At 33.2% G+C, this 18,962-nt stretch overlaps 1 protein-coding gene across 1 annotated transcript in view; it reads right to left on the bottom strand.

Annotated features, from left to right (window-relative positions):
- Nucleotides 1-2,201: 2,201 nt before the first annotated feature.
- LOC107187110 (dual 3',5'-cyclic-AMP and -GMP phosphodiesterase 11-like) overlaps nucleotides 2,202-18,962 on the bottom strand; it is a 140,756-nt gene continuing 123,995 nt past the window's right edge. The window contains exons 4-15 of the mRNA XM_015575119.1: nucleotides 17,928-18,323; nucleotides 10,657-10,905; nucleotides 9,528-9,638; nucleotides 8,783-8,880; nucleotides 8,613-8,676; nucleotides 8,260-8,495; nucleotides 7,174-7,273; nucleotides 6,583-6,837; nucleotides 6,387-6,496; nucleotides 5,003-5,408; nucleotides 4,007-4,090; nucleotides 2,202-2,391 (exon numbers count right to left, since the gene is read on the bottom strand). Coding sequence (XP_015430605.1) covers nucleotides 2,215-2,391; nucleotides 4,007-4,090; nucleotides 5,003-5,408; nucleotides 6,387-6,496; nucleotides 6,583-6,837; nucleotides 7,174-7,273; nucleotides 8,260-8,495; nucleotides 8,613-8,676; nucleotides 8,783-8,880; nucleotides 9,528-9,638; nucleotides 10,657-10,905; nucleotides 17,928-18,323 — 2,286 coding nt within the window. The 3' untranslated portion in view covers nucleotides 2,202-2,214. The remainder of the gene's footprint in view (nucleotides 2,392-4,006; nucleotides 4,091-5,002; nucleotides 5,409-6,386; nucleotides 6,497-6,582; nucleotides 6,838-7,173; nucleotides 7,274-8,259; nucleotides 8,496-8,612; nucleotides 8,677-8,782; nucleotides 8,881-9,527; nucleotides 9,639-10,656; nucleotides 10,906-17,927; nucleotides 18,324-18,962) is intronic.

Below are 18,962 nucleotides of genomic sequence, written 5' to 3'. Positions count from 1 at the left end.
GCAGATCCACAAAGTTTTATTTGAATGATTGTAACTACACTATGAATGTTTCAGCAAATACTCATATTTTCCCAGTGTATTTCATAAAGACTGAAATAAACGAAAGATTCATTTCATTTGTTAAAACAATCGACAAATTAAAAATGGAATAAAATCTTTATTGATCTTGATCGAAGCGGTTGTTTTCGGTTGTTCTGCACCTTTGTGCTCCCTAGTCATACATAAAATCCACAGTCTAACTATTAACCTATTCTAAAATCATTATCATTATTATTATGTAATTCAATAAATCTGAAAGAATATCTAATGAAGTGGCTTGAGCGTGATGGAGCGAATGGTAATAATAAGAAAAATAAATTCCAAGCATTTTTTTTAATGACAACAGATTGCTAGACCACAAATTTTATGCATTTCTATATGCACAAGAGTGCAGAACTCTATAAAATAAGAGATTAATAAACTTTGTAACACTTTCATTTTACTGTAACGAGCAGGATTGAACAAAGTAAGCACTTATCATACATTGGCTTCGTATGAATGCAAACAAGTAGTATGGAATTTCGTCAAACATTTTTTAAATTCTTCAAATTTTTAACAATTCTGAAGACCATGATATTACTTAAAACATTTAAAATCGTCTAAGACCATTAGAGCTAAATTTTCCATTGCTTACTGTTTTAAAAAACCAGACATTTTCCATACATATGTATTGTTATAATGTATGTATAATTGGATACGAAATGAAGTCTCGTTTTCCAGAATGGATAAATACAAATTAAAATTGAATCATCATAAGCCACGGAACCTTCAATCCGTGATGAGGATCTCGCACAAAAAAATAATCACCACCTCGTGATTCCCCTCGTATTTTTTCCGTACACAACCCTCGTTCATCTTCGTCCCCTCTCGACCACAAAGTTCTGCTATATTAAGTATACGTACAATACGATCAGGTACAAGAGTAGCATCTCTGGGTTGATCTGTTTCATTTCCAAAAGAGAGGACGAAGTTCCTCGACGGTATTAAGCTAATCACCTCCAGCCTCTACGGGTTCACCGAATTCAACCAATAATCTCGTCTGAAGGCGTGATTCCTCTTCGACGACTCGCGGTGCCCGAGTAAATGAACAACGCGAACTTAGTACGTTCACGTAGTGGTGGGTCAGCGAACAAACTGTTCCCAAAGATATTCAATCGAAACATCTAACAAAGGGTCTAAACAGTAGTTCAACCCAAGTTTGATCATAGCGAGGCGTTCGATTTGAAGATCGCTGTCAAATGGTCTGGCGATGCTTCAAACACCAAACAATTTGATGACCTTTCTAACCTCAAAAAGTCTGATGACGTTTCAAACTTCGAACTTTCGAGTCGTTTTAAACGACTCAAGGTAGTGAGGTATCGAAGACTTCACAGTCAGTTTATTGCTTCATACATACCCTCCAGAGTTTGAAATTTGTAACGTTATCAAACTGTTTGGAGTGTGAATTGCCATCAGACTGTTTGAAAGCGACTTTTAGTTCGAATGCCTCGCCATGATCAAGTTCGGCTTACATTGTTTAGACTCTTCGTTAGATGTTTAAACACGTTTAAACGGTTTGATTGTACACCACAAAAGGAGGTGGTCCAAATACAGATTAGGGTCTAAACATGGATTAGTTGAAAGTGTAGGGTCAAGTTGGGTGCTTTACCCCGGCGGTAATAATGTGGAGCTACGACTCAAAAACAAAGTTATTTTAACACCATATTATAATGCAAACATGTTTTAGATACACCGAAGTGTTCAATCTTAAAAATCGTCAACAGGTTTGCCAATAAGGTCTGAAGTAAAAGTGCTGCCCATATTAGACCACCTCCTCTACCGTTCACGCGACAAACGGAACTCATACACAATCGAGACTGACAATGAGTGACGCCACCCGGTAAGCATTCGCGAAAGAATCTGAAGACGCTCCTTCTAACCGCGCTAGCAATCGCGAATCATTGGTACCGACAATGCTCCGTAGTTATTAATATAAATTAATAAATTAACTCACAATGCTTTTTTAATACCTAGTATCGAGACGTACGCGTAGAACACTCCGAACTTCTCGTCGGGACGACTATCTCTGGTTCATTTTAGAGCCGTGTTCTTCGTTCCGAGAATGGATAGGAATCTTCCTTCTAACCAATTCGGTTGGTCATTATTTCGCCTGTATCGCGGTTTTTGTGATAATGACTATTGGTCCGCCTGCTCACTGGCTTCCTCGTTATCGGACATCGACGGCATCCTGTCGTGATTCGTGCAATTATCCGTCTTGCACCTCGACGACTCCGCGATCGCGAGCCAGTGCTGCTTATTCTTCCTCACGCCGTCGACTAATGGTTCCAATTTATCTGATAATAAAGCGAATGCCTGTTGAAAGAAATTATGAGAGTTGTATTAGTTTCCTGAGCCGGAATGCGGTGGAAGGTTTTTTTTAGAATAGCCGAGCTCTGAGGCCCGGTTTTAATTTCAGTGAAAATTGAAAATAAATGATTATCAGATGAACCTCAAATACACCGAAGGTAACTAAACATTACTAGGATTTTAAATGTTACTGTTCGACAAAATTTTGAAAATTCATAAATGGTGGAGTGAAATTGGTTATATTTACTTGATATCGAATTGCTGAATTCAATAGTAATCTCAGGTATATGTAAAGATTTTTTTTTAAAAACATGTAGAGTAAATTATCGATAAGTGTTCGAAGACTCCTCGGCACTGAATGTTCAGACTGGTGGGTCCCGCGTGGAACCCGTCAAGCGCTGAGTGGTGGGACGTCTGAACACTCAGTGCCGAGGAGTTTTCGAACATTCATCGATGATTACAGTAGTTCATACTTTTTGAAATTATTTACCCCCTACATTTATATTTACTTGGCATTCGTCATCATCATTATTATTATTATTATTATTTGTTAAATACGATAGAAATAAAGATAGAAAAACTGTACTAGGTGAATAATTCAAGAAATAAATCAAACTAAACAGTAAATCAACTAACTTCATATCTGAAAATCTAGACTTTGTGACGTGCAAAGGGAAAACTAAAATCAGTATCGTGTTTAGCAACCTTTTCTAAATAACACAGAAAATTAGGTTTAGTTCCATCATTTTGGGATTTGTTACAACAGTGTTATTTATAATGTATTCGTACATATTATAATTGGCAATGATTTTCATGTGTTTATAGTATATGCAAATGCGTAGAATGCAAAATTAAAATAATGATTTTAATAAATTTAATAAGATTTTTAGTTTATCTGTAAAATGACACACACAGTAATTAAAAACATAAATTTCTACTTAATCCATACTTTTAAAGATTAATCTAGCAAAAACTTGAGTTCACGTAATTATTAATTAAAGCTAGTTGAAGTTAAATCGAGGAAATGTAGTTTTGCACATTGATAGCTCAATAAAATTAAATTCTCGGTTTTTTTCTACATTTTTAAAATTAATATTCCATTTTCATTTATTTATATCCAAGTTGAAAATTTGTGTTTCTATTTTATATTAATTTTAATTGCATGTTTGATATATTTATAATAACAAGTATGTTTTTATCACGAAACATTTGAATGCAATTACTCTATAAATTCTGTTTATTTTTGAGCTTTTATCAAATGTCTTATAAATGAAGCATAAAACAACGTGAACCTAATGAAATGTTCACAAATGCCATGGACAAAATTCTTCATACTATAAACAACGGAATTTTTTAGAACAAAAACGAAAAGATTAATACTACGGACTAATACACTACAGTGAAATATTCATTTCTACTATCAGTTCTACTCTCCCAATAGACCTGCGCGAGATGTAGAAGTTCTCCTCTGAATTTTGTTACTTCACTTAAAACATTTTAGTGAAATATTTCCTGTGCACGTTGAAAATATTTATTTGCATTATGCAATTATTGTAGTATTACTTGTTCAACTGAAACATTGTAATAACTGAGACCTATCATCGATATCGTAGAAAATTACCTCGTAAATGGGAAGGCAGATCGAATCGATGAAACCAACTTGCATCATAGGTAGCTGATCTTCCTTTTCTCTGTTCATAATGTCCTGTAATATCAGGGGAGTAATACTGTTACCTTTGGATATTAAACAATTACTGGTACACGTTACTTATGCGAATTTATACATATAGTCAGATTAGAATAAAAGTCAAACTAATATGCTTATCTTACAAGTCTCCTTTGGTCATGAAAAAGTACATATGTGTAAAAAGGAGTTTGAGCAATTAAAACACAAAAGATATGAAAATAAAAGAAACTACATCACAGTTTCTACAATGGATAGTTATTTTAAACGTAAGTGACTAAAAAAATATGTGAGTAAGACAGATATAGTTAGAACATAATTTACACTTCCGTCTAAATTTATTTATGAGAATCAACTGGAAATTCGAAATAAAATTTGATTTGCAAGAGATTACATGTAGTAACAATTGTAAACGGTTGAATTGCAGATAAATAGAATACGACTGGGAATGATCTAGTATGTCTGAATATCATATCCTATTTCTATTTTATAAATCTACATATGAAATTGAAATGCAGTACTGTTTACAAACACATTAATTATATTTATATTGTTTATATTTAAAAGTTTGTAATACTTCGTTTGTAAACAATTAATGTAAAGAACGATTTTATAGCTGTGACAAATATTGCACAAAGAGAAAAGAAAATACTAATGAATCCTTTAGTATCGAAACACAAATTTCTGTAAAAGAACATTTGCTCATCTGATTAATTGAAGGTCATTATAGAATGTCTCATCATGAGTAATATGTGATAGTACCTATTACTATCACGAGTAAGTGACAAGAAATTTAAATGCTTGTTCACTTCATCCTTATTTTTTGTTTATCGTCATGTATTGTGTTGTGTTATCATAAATTAAAGAATGTATAATGGTAAAAAATATCAGGTTTGATAGATTCTTTTCATTGATGTACCTTTGTATACTTACAATAGGGGTAATATTAAGGGTCCGCCTTTCAATATCGCCTTGTTCAAAGAATTCGCTGCTAACTAGTTCCGCCACCCTTTTCTCGACGTCCCAAGGTTTCGTTATAGCCGCTAAATCACAGACGGTCATTAACATTCCTCTTAGTAGTTCCCGATGGTCGCTGAAAGCCCAATTGTAGCTACCGCCTCGCGCTAAGCTGAGAAAAGCTCCCCTCTTTCTGAAGTAGACCGCTAAGTCGGTAGAGAGGATCGCTTCTTCGAGAACCTTTACCACGCGAGAATATTCTTCGGGGGATAGATTTGATAAAATCTGATTCCCCTGACTGCTCAGAATCATCAGGCATTGATCGAAATGATGGTGCTCCATTGTTGACGTCGAATACAGCTGTGCCAAGGGCGATGATGCTCTGTAAAACAGAAACCCAAATCTCACTGTTATATGTATATGTATGCTGTATAAAAACATCTTGACACAACTATACCATAAACCACAATTGTTCTAATCACCATTTGTGGAATAATTTTTAATATAAGAATTACACTGTAGATTTTATGTATTTGTCGCATATTGTAGCCTTGATAAGTAAAATTCGTAACTCCATTTGAAGGAACTTTTACAGGGAAGTAATAAAACAGTGTAGAATTAATTGCACTTATTAAATTACAGAAAATAACTAAGCTTTTTGAATGGTATTTAATTTACAGGGGTTGCAGAATTATTTAGGAAAATGTATTTATTTTGAGTGCTTTAAGTGACACTAAAATGCAAAATTGGCCCAAAAGTGGAGTTACGAGATTTACTTATTAAGGTCATGATATGGATCTGTACAAAATACAGAATTGTAGAAAAATTTAACAGGGATTAATTAACCCCTAGCCTGATAATATCGAGTCGGACTGGTTGTGGCCATTTCTCTCATATTATCTAAATAACAAATTATAACTTTAATATGATGAGTACACGAAAGATTTGGATTGCATACAAAATCTATCTTAAATATATTCCTATTTCAAATTGAAATACCATAAAATTCTAATTATACTCAAATAGATTCCATGTTTGTACAAATGGAAATCTGCCTTAAATATACTTGAATATAAACTAAATATAATCAATTATAATCTAGTTTCTTATTTATTTGTTTAATAATTTTTGCAAGCAATTATACCACAGTATTTTTATTATTACAAATTAAATTATATTCTCGTTTATTGCAGCAGAATATTTATCAAACTGATAACTGTTTTACATTGGTTCTCAATTATATGTATAAATGTTAATGATCGAAGAATTACTTGGTTAGTAGGTGACCACATTGCAGACACATCTTTGCGTATATCCTCTTTCCGTGAATAATTAAAAATAAAATGAAATTTCAACTTACTTGATTTGGAAGGAATTATTTGTGCCCCGATGATCCAAATCGTGACACAAGCAAGCAATGATTAAAGCAAGACACTCGATTTCCCCAAAGATTTTCCACCATTGGGTAGCCTAAAGGACAATAACACTTTTGTTAATTGTTAATGCAATCGCGTGTAACTTAGGTGTAGTTCATTATTAATGGTAAACATGCTTACGGTTAAAATTGCGAACATCATTTGGGCGACGTTGAACGCATGGCGCCAATTATGGTACGTGACATTCCGATAATTTTTCTTAACGCTGAGTAGCCAGCGGCACAAAACGTCATAATCAATATGAAAACGTTCGACGAAGTCAAGGTCCAAGAACATTCGAAGACACGCAGTTAACGTTTGGTCGTCTTCCATGTAAATGTCGTCGAATTTGAAATCGTGCAGCTGAAAATGTGCTGCAGACGGCACTCTTAAGCCCTAGAATGAAAGTTAATGAAATTGTGAAAAGTATTATTCCTTCTGGTCTCCTAAATTAATAGTAGTATAAAAATTCATCATTTTCTTACTAAAGTAACAATACCAATTAAATTTAATTATATCTTCCTCTCTTTGTGCTTAATTAAAAAATATAGCGCAGCTATTTAAGAACAATGACAATTATAATAAAAGAATCACGTATTTCTGACTTTCCTTAAAAAAGATTTACGAATGTCTCTTTACAATTTAATTTTTAAGCAGTGTTAGAGAAATACATTATATAGAATGTATAGTTTCCTTCATTATTAGTGTTTTAATCTTGAAAGGTGAACCAACCCTTAATCTTTGTGCATCTTCCAATGACGCAGAAGCGTGGTAACTCAACACTTCTAATGTGACGCTTTGTTTGGCCATCGCTATCACAGCCTTTTCATACCTGTTTTAAAAGCCAAAAGAAGACGAAAATTACATACATTATTCATTGTCAGACAACCTGCTTAAATGGTAGGATAATAGTGACTTATTGAAAATATTGAGATTATTTTAACATTTGCATTTTCTATCCATTACAATTTTCCATAATTTTATTGAGAAACGGTTAACAGTTAACACGTGTTGAAACTAATTCTTTTTTTATACCGCGGTTCAAAAGTTAATAAACATATTATATTCAAATTTTGTGTAACATACATGCCCAAATCAGAAATCATCTACAGAGTGGTCATCTCCTTTATGATTCCCCTCTGTCTTAAAATCAGTTCATCTATACTGTTTTCGTAGAAATTAATTATTTTTTTTTCCGTATCTCATCCAGTACTATGGTATATCTATGGTCCAGTACTAATACACTTATTATTAGGAGCTTCTGAAATACTGTCTCTCTCAAGAATAATATCTCCCGAGGGTACAATAACTGTTCAAATGAACTTTCTTGCTATTTATTATAGCCTCTGTATCGTGGTTTCTCTTATTCCAGTGCCCACTATCGAATGTAACTATTTTTGACTTTCTTCCCTATTAGAAGCTACGCAGCTCAAAACAATTAAGGGATCGTGTGAACTGCATACTCTGCGCTCGTCAAAAGACGTATAATATCCTAAAAGTTGTTCGTACAAATATGACAAGATGTGAATAGTGTTAGTATTGTGCGGAAAGATATAATTTAGCAAACCTATAGCACTTATTTCGTTTTATTCTCTTGGTGGGTGGCACAGGTTACCGCCCCCCACATTAACGATCCCCTAATTCTTTTGAGCAGTGTATTAAAAACTCGCATGAAATTCATTTCAAGAGCAACTCAAATACTGAATAATTCCAGTGATGGATACTCGACGGTTCAAGGGGTTGCACTCGTGTGTCAAGTCTACGAAATGGTCTGACAGACACTCTCCGCGATGTGACCAAACTCAGGGTTCCACTTACATGTGCGTATTATGAATGCCCATGCCGCAAAATATGGCGAACGCCTCGACAAAATTCTCATCATTCTTCGTGAACGCCAGGTCATCGAACTTGTTGATCAGTTGAATGACGCCGATTATCTGACCCGACGAGTTCTTGATGGGCATGCAGAGAATGGTGCGATGTTTGAAACCAGTACCATCATCTACAGAGGGGTCGAATCTTGAATCATCGTAGGCGTGTAGTATGTTCACCGTCTATGAAAATATATTAGAATGTTTCACACGTTAGCGTAAACGCGCAAGCATAGGAGGTGGTGGTGTCAGAAGGCGTGGGATAAAATAAGGAAAAGAATTTCTTATCAACGTGCTCACCTCACCGGTGGTCGCGACGTAGCCAGTGATGCCGACGTTTATAGGGAATCGGCTCTCGAACGGACTGCGTGAACAAAATCGTATACGTGTAAGGTACCCGAGGGAATTCAACGGTTTTGCGGTAACTGAATGGAGGAAAAAATGAGAACGTAATTACAAACTTCATTCACCTAGTGCGAGAATCTGAATCCTCGCCGGCCAGATCGTTCGCCTCGAAGTCGAACACTCGTGAGAAACTGCCCTTCGAGGCCTTGTGCACCAACAGAACCTGAAGAGAACATTCGATTTAGCATTCCGATCGCATGTCACTGCTTCTTTAATTTATTTATATTAAGAAAGAATTTCTTTTCTACTCGGTAGAGTCTACATGAAAATGTTATTTGTATTTATTGAAGAAAAAGGCTAGGCCCCAGACTTGGCTGAAGACCATGGGCCTAGTTACAGGAATATATTGGGATGAACGGAAAGTTCGCGCGTTTTTATTCTAAATAAGTCATTTCATTGTATTATTTTTACAGAAAGTGATTTATTTAATCAACGATATCATTTCTATTAGCCTCTATTACTCGTTGTAATCGTTCCACGAGTTTTTAAATATCCTCTTCATAAAATTTTTGTGACACAAAGACATCTCACCAAAGACGCACGAACTTTCTGTTCAACCCAATACATAGTAAATATTCTAGTCAGGCATATACAATAAAGCTTAGCCTAGATTGTAGAATTGCATATAACACGAGGCAGTCTTCTTAACTGTAATAATAATATTGTAAATTAGTAGAAACGTTTGAATGATTTTCAGCTCTCTTACACGAAGTTTGACAAAAATCATATTCAGCAACAAAGGTAGTTGCTATTTGCTTTAATTTTAAAACCCCTATTACAGGGAAATGTTATTTTGTTCGTAGCGTTTACCTGTACTCGCTGACACTGTATCAGGGATTGAGTGTGCGTTAAAATCCTCAGTACCATGTGTTCTATTGTACTCTGCTCTTCGAAAATCATTCTGGCTAAATCCAGAAGAACCTGTAACAATGAACAAATATTTGTTCGAAGTTAGGACTTTATTCAAAAACATATTATAATAATATTAATCAAAATAGGAGAATGTTTTTGAACATATGTGAGATACGGGTGAAATATTACACCCTACAAGTTTTCCGATACAATTATTAATAAAACAATACAGACAGAATGATGAAATAAGAGAAACACAAATGTTAAAGTCAGAACGTACTGTCTTATACATTAGTAATTTCAACAAAAAATTCACTAACAACATTTACTTCTATTACGTTCTGCACAGATAAACGTCTCGGTAAAAGAAACATATGCACATATGTATATCACGGTAAAAGGGAGTGTTGTTTGTTCTATAAACATTTGTAGTTCGGAAGTTAAACATTAGAATTTCGATTGTTTATGTACATATTTTGACAATGAAGTCTGAAAATAAGGAATGATAAATGGTTTCTCGATATTGTTGACAAGTGAAATATTCTGGACTTAATTTTACATAACACAATTGTCAGATAACGTATACATCGAGTACTTAATCATATGTATATGCAAACTAAACAATTTTTATTGAATATTCTTAGTATCGAAATACTTTTCGAATAACTAAGCTTTTTGAATGGTATTTTATTTACAGGGGTTGCAGAATTATTTAGGAAAATGTATTTATTTTAGAGTGCTATAAGTGACACTAAAATGCAAAATTGGCCCAAAAGTGAAGTTACGAGATTTACATATAACAAACTGAACAATTTTTATTGAATATTCTTAGTATCGAAATACTTTTCTCTTATTATTAAATAGATTTTTCAACTACAACGTTTACATCCAGTTATAGGTATTACTTATATCAGTACAATTATAATTTTAAAGATTACAATAAAAAAATCATATTTAGTAAAGATTGAATAAGACAAAACACTTCGCGTGAAGCGACCAGAAATAAAAATGTTAGTATCACGCAAAGAATAAAATCTTACCGTACTTTTTACACTATGATAAACGTCACAGCGTTACTGATACTTACCTGGTTTCTTTTTACTTCTAATTGACTTTTTTCATAGAGTTGCGCATTCCTCAGCCCGATCCCGCAGAACTGCAAATAACCAGCAAAAACCTTCTCATCTTGCGCGGTGAACTGTCCTTCGCCGCCGAGCTTGTTGATCACTTGCGCAACCCCAATCACATCTCCGTTGCAATCCTTTATCGGCATGCACAAAAGGGCCCTGGTTCTGTACCCCGTTAATGCGTCGATTTCACGATTGAACCTTGCATCCTATGAACACGAAAATTACACCTTGAATAGTAATGAATACGCCTTGAAAATTGTATGGTAAAGCGAACAAAAAAGAATGTATGTACGCTTTTCACCTGTATATGATCAAGGGTAGAATATTTTTACGTAATCTATCGATACAAAATTACACCCTGAGTAGTAATGGATACACATTGAAAATTCTATGGTAAACTGAAGGAAAAAAATGCACTCTGCACATGTATGCACATGCGTTACCGCTCATGTGAGTATTAGGACACCCGGTCTGTATGAAGAAAATTTGATGTTTCGTAAAAATGGTAATATGTATTTTCGGGCCACTTTTATTACTTCATAGTAGCATAACCGTTGTCCATCGAACTTTGATATCACCTAAACAATGTTTATTTTAGACATCCAGGAATTATGTAATCTCTTAAATATTCAATATTTACTACATATTCGATAAGTCTTCATTAGTGTATATTACTGCATATTCGATAAGTGTTCGTTACTGTATATTACTGCACATTGTACATGTATTCTTATACTTATCAGTGGAAGTGTATGTTACTGAGAATAATTGGATATTTTTACGCAGAAATAAAAAAGGATGGACAAGAAACAGGTAGAATCTGTAAAAATAAGAGAAATAGGTATAATGAGGTCAGAAACAGGATAAAAAAATGTACTGTAGGGACACTAAATAATATAAATAAATAATGTAGTTATCAGGATATTTCATATATTAATCAGGAATAAATTAGTTTTTCCTAATCGTTGATCAATATGTAACTAAATAAAGACTTTTGGTGGAACTGTTACAGTTTTTATCACAATAATTTGTATATACAATTTTAATACAAGAATTGAAAAACTGAACCCTCCCTAGGCAAACTGGGCCATGGATGACTCAAGCGAATTCTCTAAACTTCTACTGAAAAATTTTCCAATTTTTATTTTTCTTGAAAATAGTTGTTAAACATTTTACTTGATGACCGATTGTGTAATGTAATAAAGATTTTGACTAATAACATACGATTTTTTAGATTTTTTGAAAGCTTAAACACTAAACAAATTAGACTAGGATACAAACGACCCACTTTTCCTACAGAGGGTTAAAAGTAAATTTATTACTAAAACACTATTAGCAACAAAACATTATGATTATTAATGTTTTTGATATTGTGAGTTTGTACATTTATTAATATATGTATAAGAGCTTAAAAGGCATTAGAAATTGTAACTATGTATTGCTGCTTTTATACTCTTTTATATTTTAATAAACCTTATGCCATAGTATTTTAATGCGTTATGAAATTGCAGTTTTATCTGATACAGCGTGAAATGTCAAATGTCGCTACGTCCATGCAAACCTATGTGCCAAACTATGTATAATTTACCCGTAAAGGCATTGTAAGTTGAACTGGATTAGAGTTGGATAGAGGTTGAATTGGATTTTCGATGAACAATTAATTGTCGGCAAATTTAATAGGAACTTTGGTATTCGAAACTGTCAGTTTTCAACGAAATTACTTCGGAGGAAGTTTGAATAGAGTTTAATTGATTGCTGCTTGCGTTCGATTATCCAAGAATAGAGCTACAGATCTTCCGGCTGAACTGTTAAGAAATACAGCATCCCAATACAATAAGCCAACGGAAACATTAACTTTCCATTGCAATCTAATTTATTCAGCTATAAAACTCTATTACTTTAATTGTATTTTACGTTACTATTACATATGAACTGTAGTTGTATGGGTATTTCAATCACAATAAAATTACTGTACAACACTATAATTATGCATTATTTAATTATCTAAAAATTAAATAATGAAATCACGAATTTTTGATATAATGCTGATTAAATAACAGATTCTATGGATTTGAATGCGTGTCTGAATGTGTAGAAAACAACGAAGCAAATAATTGTATGAACACTTTATTTGTAACGTAATAAGTTTCTTAATTGTTCAAATGCAAACTCTTTAATCTTCATTTTTGCAAAGTATTCTATGAAAATGGAAATCTCTAGAAATATCCACAGTTTATTAATGACCTTTAAATATAAATCAAACTGCATAACAATACGTAGAAAAGAATTTTACAAAACTGTTTAGAAGCTTTATTACCGTCCGTCTGAACATTAAAAAATTTTTCCCCAGATTAAGATATTTTAGTAACATTTTCTTGGTATTTTTAATTTGGCGAAACTCTTCATACAACACGCAAACATTTAAGTACCTATTGTTATTAACTAATCTATCGAAATATGACGTTGGATAAACATCAGCAGTACCCATAACACTGATCAACATGATTTTTGTCCCAAAGAACAATTATACTGATTCTTATTGTTTTTTTTTTGTGCTGAATACGAATCCGTAAACAGTTTTTTGTCATTACCCTCAGTTTCCGAGAAATTTGATTTAAAAAAAAAATGCAAATTTTCAACATTTCCTGTATACGAACATTAATAGTTATTGAGTTGATTGTTGCGTCAAATTATTCTGTAAACTCTTCCCAATAAAATGGTATACGTTGTTATCGCATTATCAACATTTAAACATGTTTAAACAACGCTCAAAGGAAAACGGACACCCAAAATGCACTAATTTGTAGAGATATTTTTCAATTTATTTCAAAAATGGAAGGTTGCAGGACTTAATGTGACTGGAAAGCATTAACAGTAATGTTAGACACGTGTTGTGTTCAATACAGGAGCATAATAGTTTAGTAAAACCTGCGACACTGGCAGTGCTACTCAGAGGCGGCAAGCGCAGGCATTCGATTGTCGCTCGGCTGCCGCCTTTGTATACCATTTTATTCGGGAGAGTTTACAGAATAATTTGACGCAACAATCAATTGAATAACTATTAATGTTTGAATACAGGAAATGTTCAAAGTTGAAAATTTGCATTTTTTTTTTTAAATCACGTTTCTCGGAAACTAAGGGTGATGACAAAAAATTGTTTACGGATTCGTATTCAGCACAAAAACAAAAAGTTAAATTTTCTTGACCTGTGTAATTATGCATAATATATGAGGGCTTTATAACAAGGAAAAATTGGCTATTCTTATTCCAGATCTATATTTTGCAAATTGAACTAACAATAAAGAAAAATGGAGAATGCGCACTAAAAGTATTTACTGTTCAATAATGTGAACCTTCCATTTGCTGATACGATCTTAGAAAATTACGTATGTTGATAGAAACATTTGAATCCGCCAAATTACTCTGGGGATGAACTTTCGATCAGCAATTTTTTAAGAGGGAGGGTAGATTGTATCAATGAAGCGATACGATGAGTTACGAGGAACTAGGGAAACACGAAAGATACGAGGACATAAACGGAAGAAACGAAATAAAACTTATCTTCAAGCTAAACACAGCTACTTTTATCCTGTTTTGGTAAGAAAATAAGATAGAATGCATTATACTGGACATCCACGTATTATTATTATTAAATACACGCTAGGCGAAATCAATAAGATCATCCAATAATATTTTGCCGACTTTTATTAAACGTTGTAACTTGAATTAATACTACACATTTAATTTTCAACTACTCAAGGAACCAATTTGTAGCAATTACTGTTTCTTTTTTCTTTTCTTTTCTTTTTTTTTTTTTTTTTTTTTTTTTTTTTTTTTTTTTTTTTTTTTTTAAGAAAATTATTTCGAGATTGATCTTTTGACGTATACAAGGACGGTGTTTAAAAATGTATTAAAGTAATGCATATTAGTGGATTGGCCAAAAAGTAATGTCAAATTTCTGTAGTAGATAATGGTTTCTGTGTTTTTCAATGCTACGCACGGTTCCTAATTGATCAAATGTACATATATGTATTCTGGAAACTGACACTTCAACGTGTCGTTTTCAAAAAAACTTTTACGATTGGATTGAATTTTCTTGAATTCACCTTATTTCGTAAATGAGTGGCGGAAAAAGATGTACTTTCGAGCGATTATGCTATTTTATTTCCGGAAAGGGAAGAACGTGGCACAAACGACAAAAAACATTTCCTATGTGCATACATCTTTTCGTCGCTCATTTTCAAAACAAAGTCAATGCAAGCAGATTTAACCTAATCGTAATGATTTTTTTTTTTTTAAACGACGCACCGATGTGCCAGCTTGTACGTTTTATTAGTTAGGAGCAGTGCTTTATATTGAAAGCGAAATAACATCATCAATTACTTTTTGGCCAATCCAATACTACTATTTACGTTTATGATTTTTCAAATTTTATGATTAATTGTACAGATTTAATTCAACAATTTACAGTCACTTTATATTTTGTAGATCACTTTTTACCATTTATTCATAAAACATATTTATAATTCTTTTACAATATTTTTTGTAATTGTAAATATTATTATATTTTAAAATACAGTACAAGCTAATATTTCATTAAGAATATTTGCTTAGATTGTATTTGAAGTAATAATAGACTATCAATTTTCAGATGTCGTAATTTTGGAGTAAAGGAGTAAAAAAATCGAGTGCACTTAATGTAAATCGAAAAAACCTTTTTGAGGAGGACACTTCGTTTATGACCAAGTTTCGTGAAGCACCCTGTATACGTCTGTGGCGTCATCAAATCTCTTCTCACAACCATATACGCAGCTGCGTCATTCAGAATTACTGGTTTCGAAAGGCATGTAATAATGGGATACGTGGATTGCATGCACAAATTCATCATAACACTAACAAGTATTGTTGCACCGTCGTGCATAATTTACACTGTTATAAATGTCTAACAATGGGCCATGATCACAAGCGTGTAACGACCTTATTCGTACGAATTTCTTGATGAAAATATATACAATAACAAACGAGGAACAGAAAGTTTGCATAAAATAAATCGTCCAAAAAATTTTAATTTATCATTGAAATTCTAAAAGAGTTGTAAAACAATTTCCGAACAGAAGATCGCGTAAAAATAAAGGTAATAAAGAACTGTCAAATAAAACAGCTTAAATGTGAATATGAATTATGTTTATGAATCATTAACGCTATTATTAAAGATTAATACGATCCTTTCGTCCGAATGTTCATTATATTTCTCTCGTAATTTATATTTCTCATGAAAGTATTCATCTATTCATTCAGATTGTCCGTACGAAAATCACATAGACGTGCAACCATTCATGTCATGAATATTTATGGGGGAGCTGTATACTTATTCCGTACTCGGATTATATTGGATCAAGCCATAAATAACATCCTTTCCCATTTCGAATTTTATTTCCGTCGATAGGCAACGAGTAATTAACTTTCACCAACTATACATATATCCTTCATTATTGCAAAATATAACAATCACTGTCAAACTCTGAAAATCGTTCACACTGAAGTCTGCCGTGTCATCCATATATGAATGACACAACTATTTATTAATTTAGCCAATTGGCATTTTTTTAGTTATAGAATTCTTTAACTGCACTTATGTTTCTATTCTAAACCTGAACACTTTTATGAAGCTTTAAGTAGATCAAATTCCATTACAGCCTATAAGATTCAAGAAGGTTAAAAAGATTACTGTTAACAAATTTAGATTTATGAATTTCTGTTTCATTATAGAAACTGCTTGGACATTGTTGCAATTTTTATACCTGTTCGTCTGTCAGTCTATGTCTATGAATTTAGTCATTATTCCCTGAATCCAATACACATATCGTGTATTCGTACAAGTTTCTCTTATAGTATCATAGTGATCAGTAATTTCATAGTTGTGAAAATTTTAAATATTTATAAATATAATAAAATTTTTAATTCTTCATTTTGACGCATTTTGAATGCCTTCTAATCTCGAAATTTTCTATATGGTATTTCATATTTTCTATATGAAATTTCACTATCTCTACGGATATGTGTAAATTTGACGCGATCATAAATTAAGTATTAAATAAAATAAGTTGTTTTTTTCAAGAAAATGGGCGGTTTCGTTGACGCGTGTCCGTAGAGATAAATGTATAAGAAATGTCCGTAAACCTAGTGTTAAGTTGGTGCTATGATTTTATTCTATTTCATTCATAAATACTTTTTACAACATTCGCCAAAAGAATGGTTGAAAGCTATAAAAAATGTAAACTATTTATCGAAGCAAAATGTTCAGTATTACATAGTAAAGATTTTTGTACATCACTTCTTGTGCATACATCTAATAATACTTATTAAAATGTTCTCGTTTTCTTCAGTCTGAGTGTATTAGATTGTTACACATGAAATGATCGTTTTATTACCGGCTTTTGATATTCGATTGAACACTAAACGAACTTTATTAAACAACGTCAAATTAAATAGAATCTATACACGGTTTTCATTGAAATACAGGTGTTGCATTCATTCCGTATTCATTACACAATTAGTATACTGAATTTATAAATGAATTTGGATTATATATCCATCCTTTAATGCACGTAGAGAAAATGGCTGAATTTAACTGAGATTGATTCTCTACTTTATCCTTTTCCGATCGTAGGATTCCATTTGCAGTGATTACCTTACTTATGTAGTATTTATACCTGATGTTATGACCCTGAACATTTAGTATGGCGTCGTATTGCATAATTCAGTTTTTTTTTTTTTCAGTTAGACGGATAGATACATTCTCAAAAATAATACTTAGAAATTGTTTTTGTTTATGAATAATTTTTTTGTTTGCTTTTTTTTTATTTTCCAACTTTTTTGACACTCAAGAAAAAGCTATATGCAGACAAATATTTTGTTTGTTCGAGAGAAATAAATCAGGTCGGAAAGGGTCAATTAACTTTAGTGTTTAACATAATTGATTATATTCTTATATTCGATAGTACCTCGCGACGATTAGAATACAGTGTGTAATTTTACAACAAAGAAAGGGACTATCCGTTGATACTTTTCATTCCTAAATTAACGTTAAATATACCTAATCAGTAAAATCGCTATATTTCCTTTGCAACCTAATATTGCATAAATTCAAACGGATTGTCCGACCCAAAGTGAGTACACCACCAGGTACACCTGGTGCAAGTTCCCAGAAAGACAACAAAATCGTTACCTTGTAAGCATCCGGTATGTTAACAGGTTCTCCGCTTTCGGCCACGTAACCGACAATCCCGGTGCCCCAGGGAATTTTGATCTCGTCCTTTTTCTCCATCTCGAGCAACGTCGAGCGCGAGCACACGTCGAACAGCTTCGAGACTAAACATCTGCTCCTGGAGTATCCTGTTTCGCGTTGCTCCGGGTTCCCGTTCCCGGTTTTCCCTGGACTAACGCCGCCGGCTGGATTCCCCGACGTCGAGACGTGATTCTGCGAGGAGGGCATGCAACCCCCGCCTCTCTCCCCCTGTACGAGAAACAGGGAGCCCCGATCCGCGTGTAACAGGGTGCTCACGTTCTGCAGGATTTTGTGGCATAAGGATCTCACGTCCAGCTCGTTACAGATATCCTTGACCTATGATTAATTAATTTGATCGTCATGACTTATTTACTCTCCTTTGCTATCGAGGAGTCACGTATTAACTACTAGAACTGCCCAAGCAGTCAAAATTATTAGTTAGTATACTCTTATTGTCAGAGGTAATTGCCTAAATATGGGCTGGCACTTTTACTTTAGGACCCATTGCTAAACCAGTTGAAGATATTTAAAATGCAACGCTCCAATGTATTTAAAACATGTGTTGTCTTTATGATATGGAGTTAAGTTCGTAGTTTCACACTATTCCAGGTATGGTGAAGCACCTAATATGACCCTATTACTTTCAACTTGCCCATATTTAGACCCTAGGCTGTATTTGGACAACTATTCTGTATTTTTTTCTTTCAATGATGATTAAAGTGTTACAACACTGCTTTTCTTTCAGATCTCTCATCACTTCCACTGGAATGGATATGAAAGTGTTAAAGTTAGTAAATTTGTAAATTTCTATATTTTCAAAAGGTTATCATGTTCATGGATCCGATAGAAATAGATATAAGGGGTGTTCCCCTAGCCCACTAGCCCAGGACGACACTTAGTATCGGACATTAGCTATATGTTCGACGCTTGAAACGTGAAAGTGTTTGAAACAACAGAAGACTTGGAAAATAAGTT

This window comes from Dufourea novaeangliae, unplaced genomic scaffold (assembly GCF_001272555.1).
Source record: "Dufourea novaeangliae isolate 0120121106 unplaced genomic scaffold, ASM127255v1 scaffold106, whole genome shotgun sequence".
Lineage (NCBI taxonomy): Eukaryota > Metazoa > Arthropoda > Insecta > Hymenoptera > Halictidae > Dufourea > Dufourea novaeangliae.
This window is presented reverse-complemented; position numbering and strand designations above follow the sequence as displayed.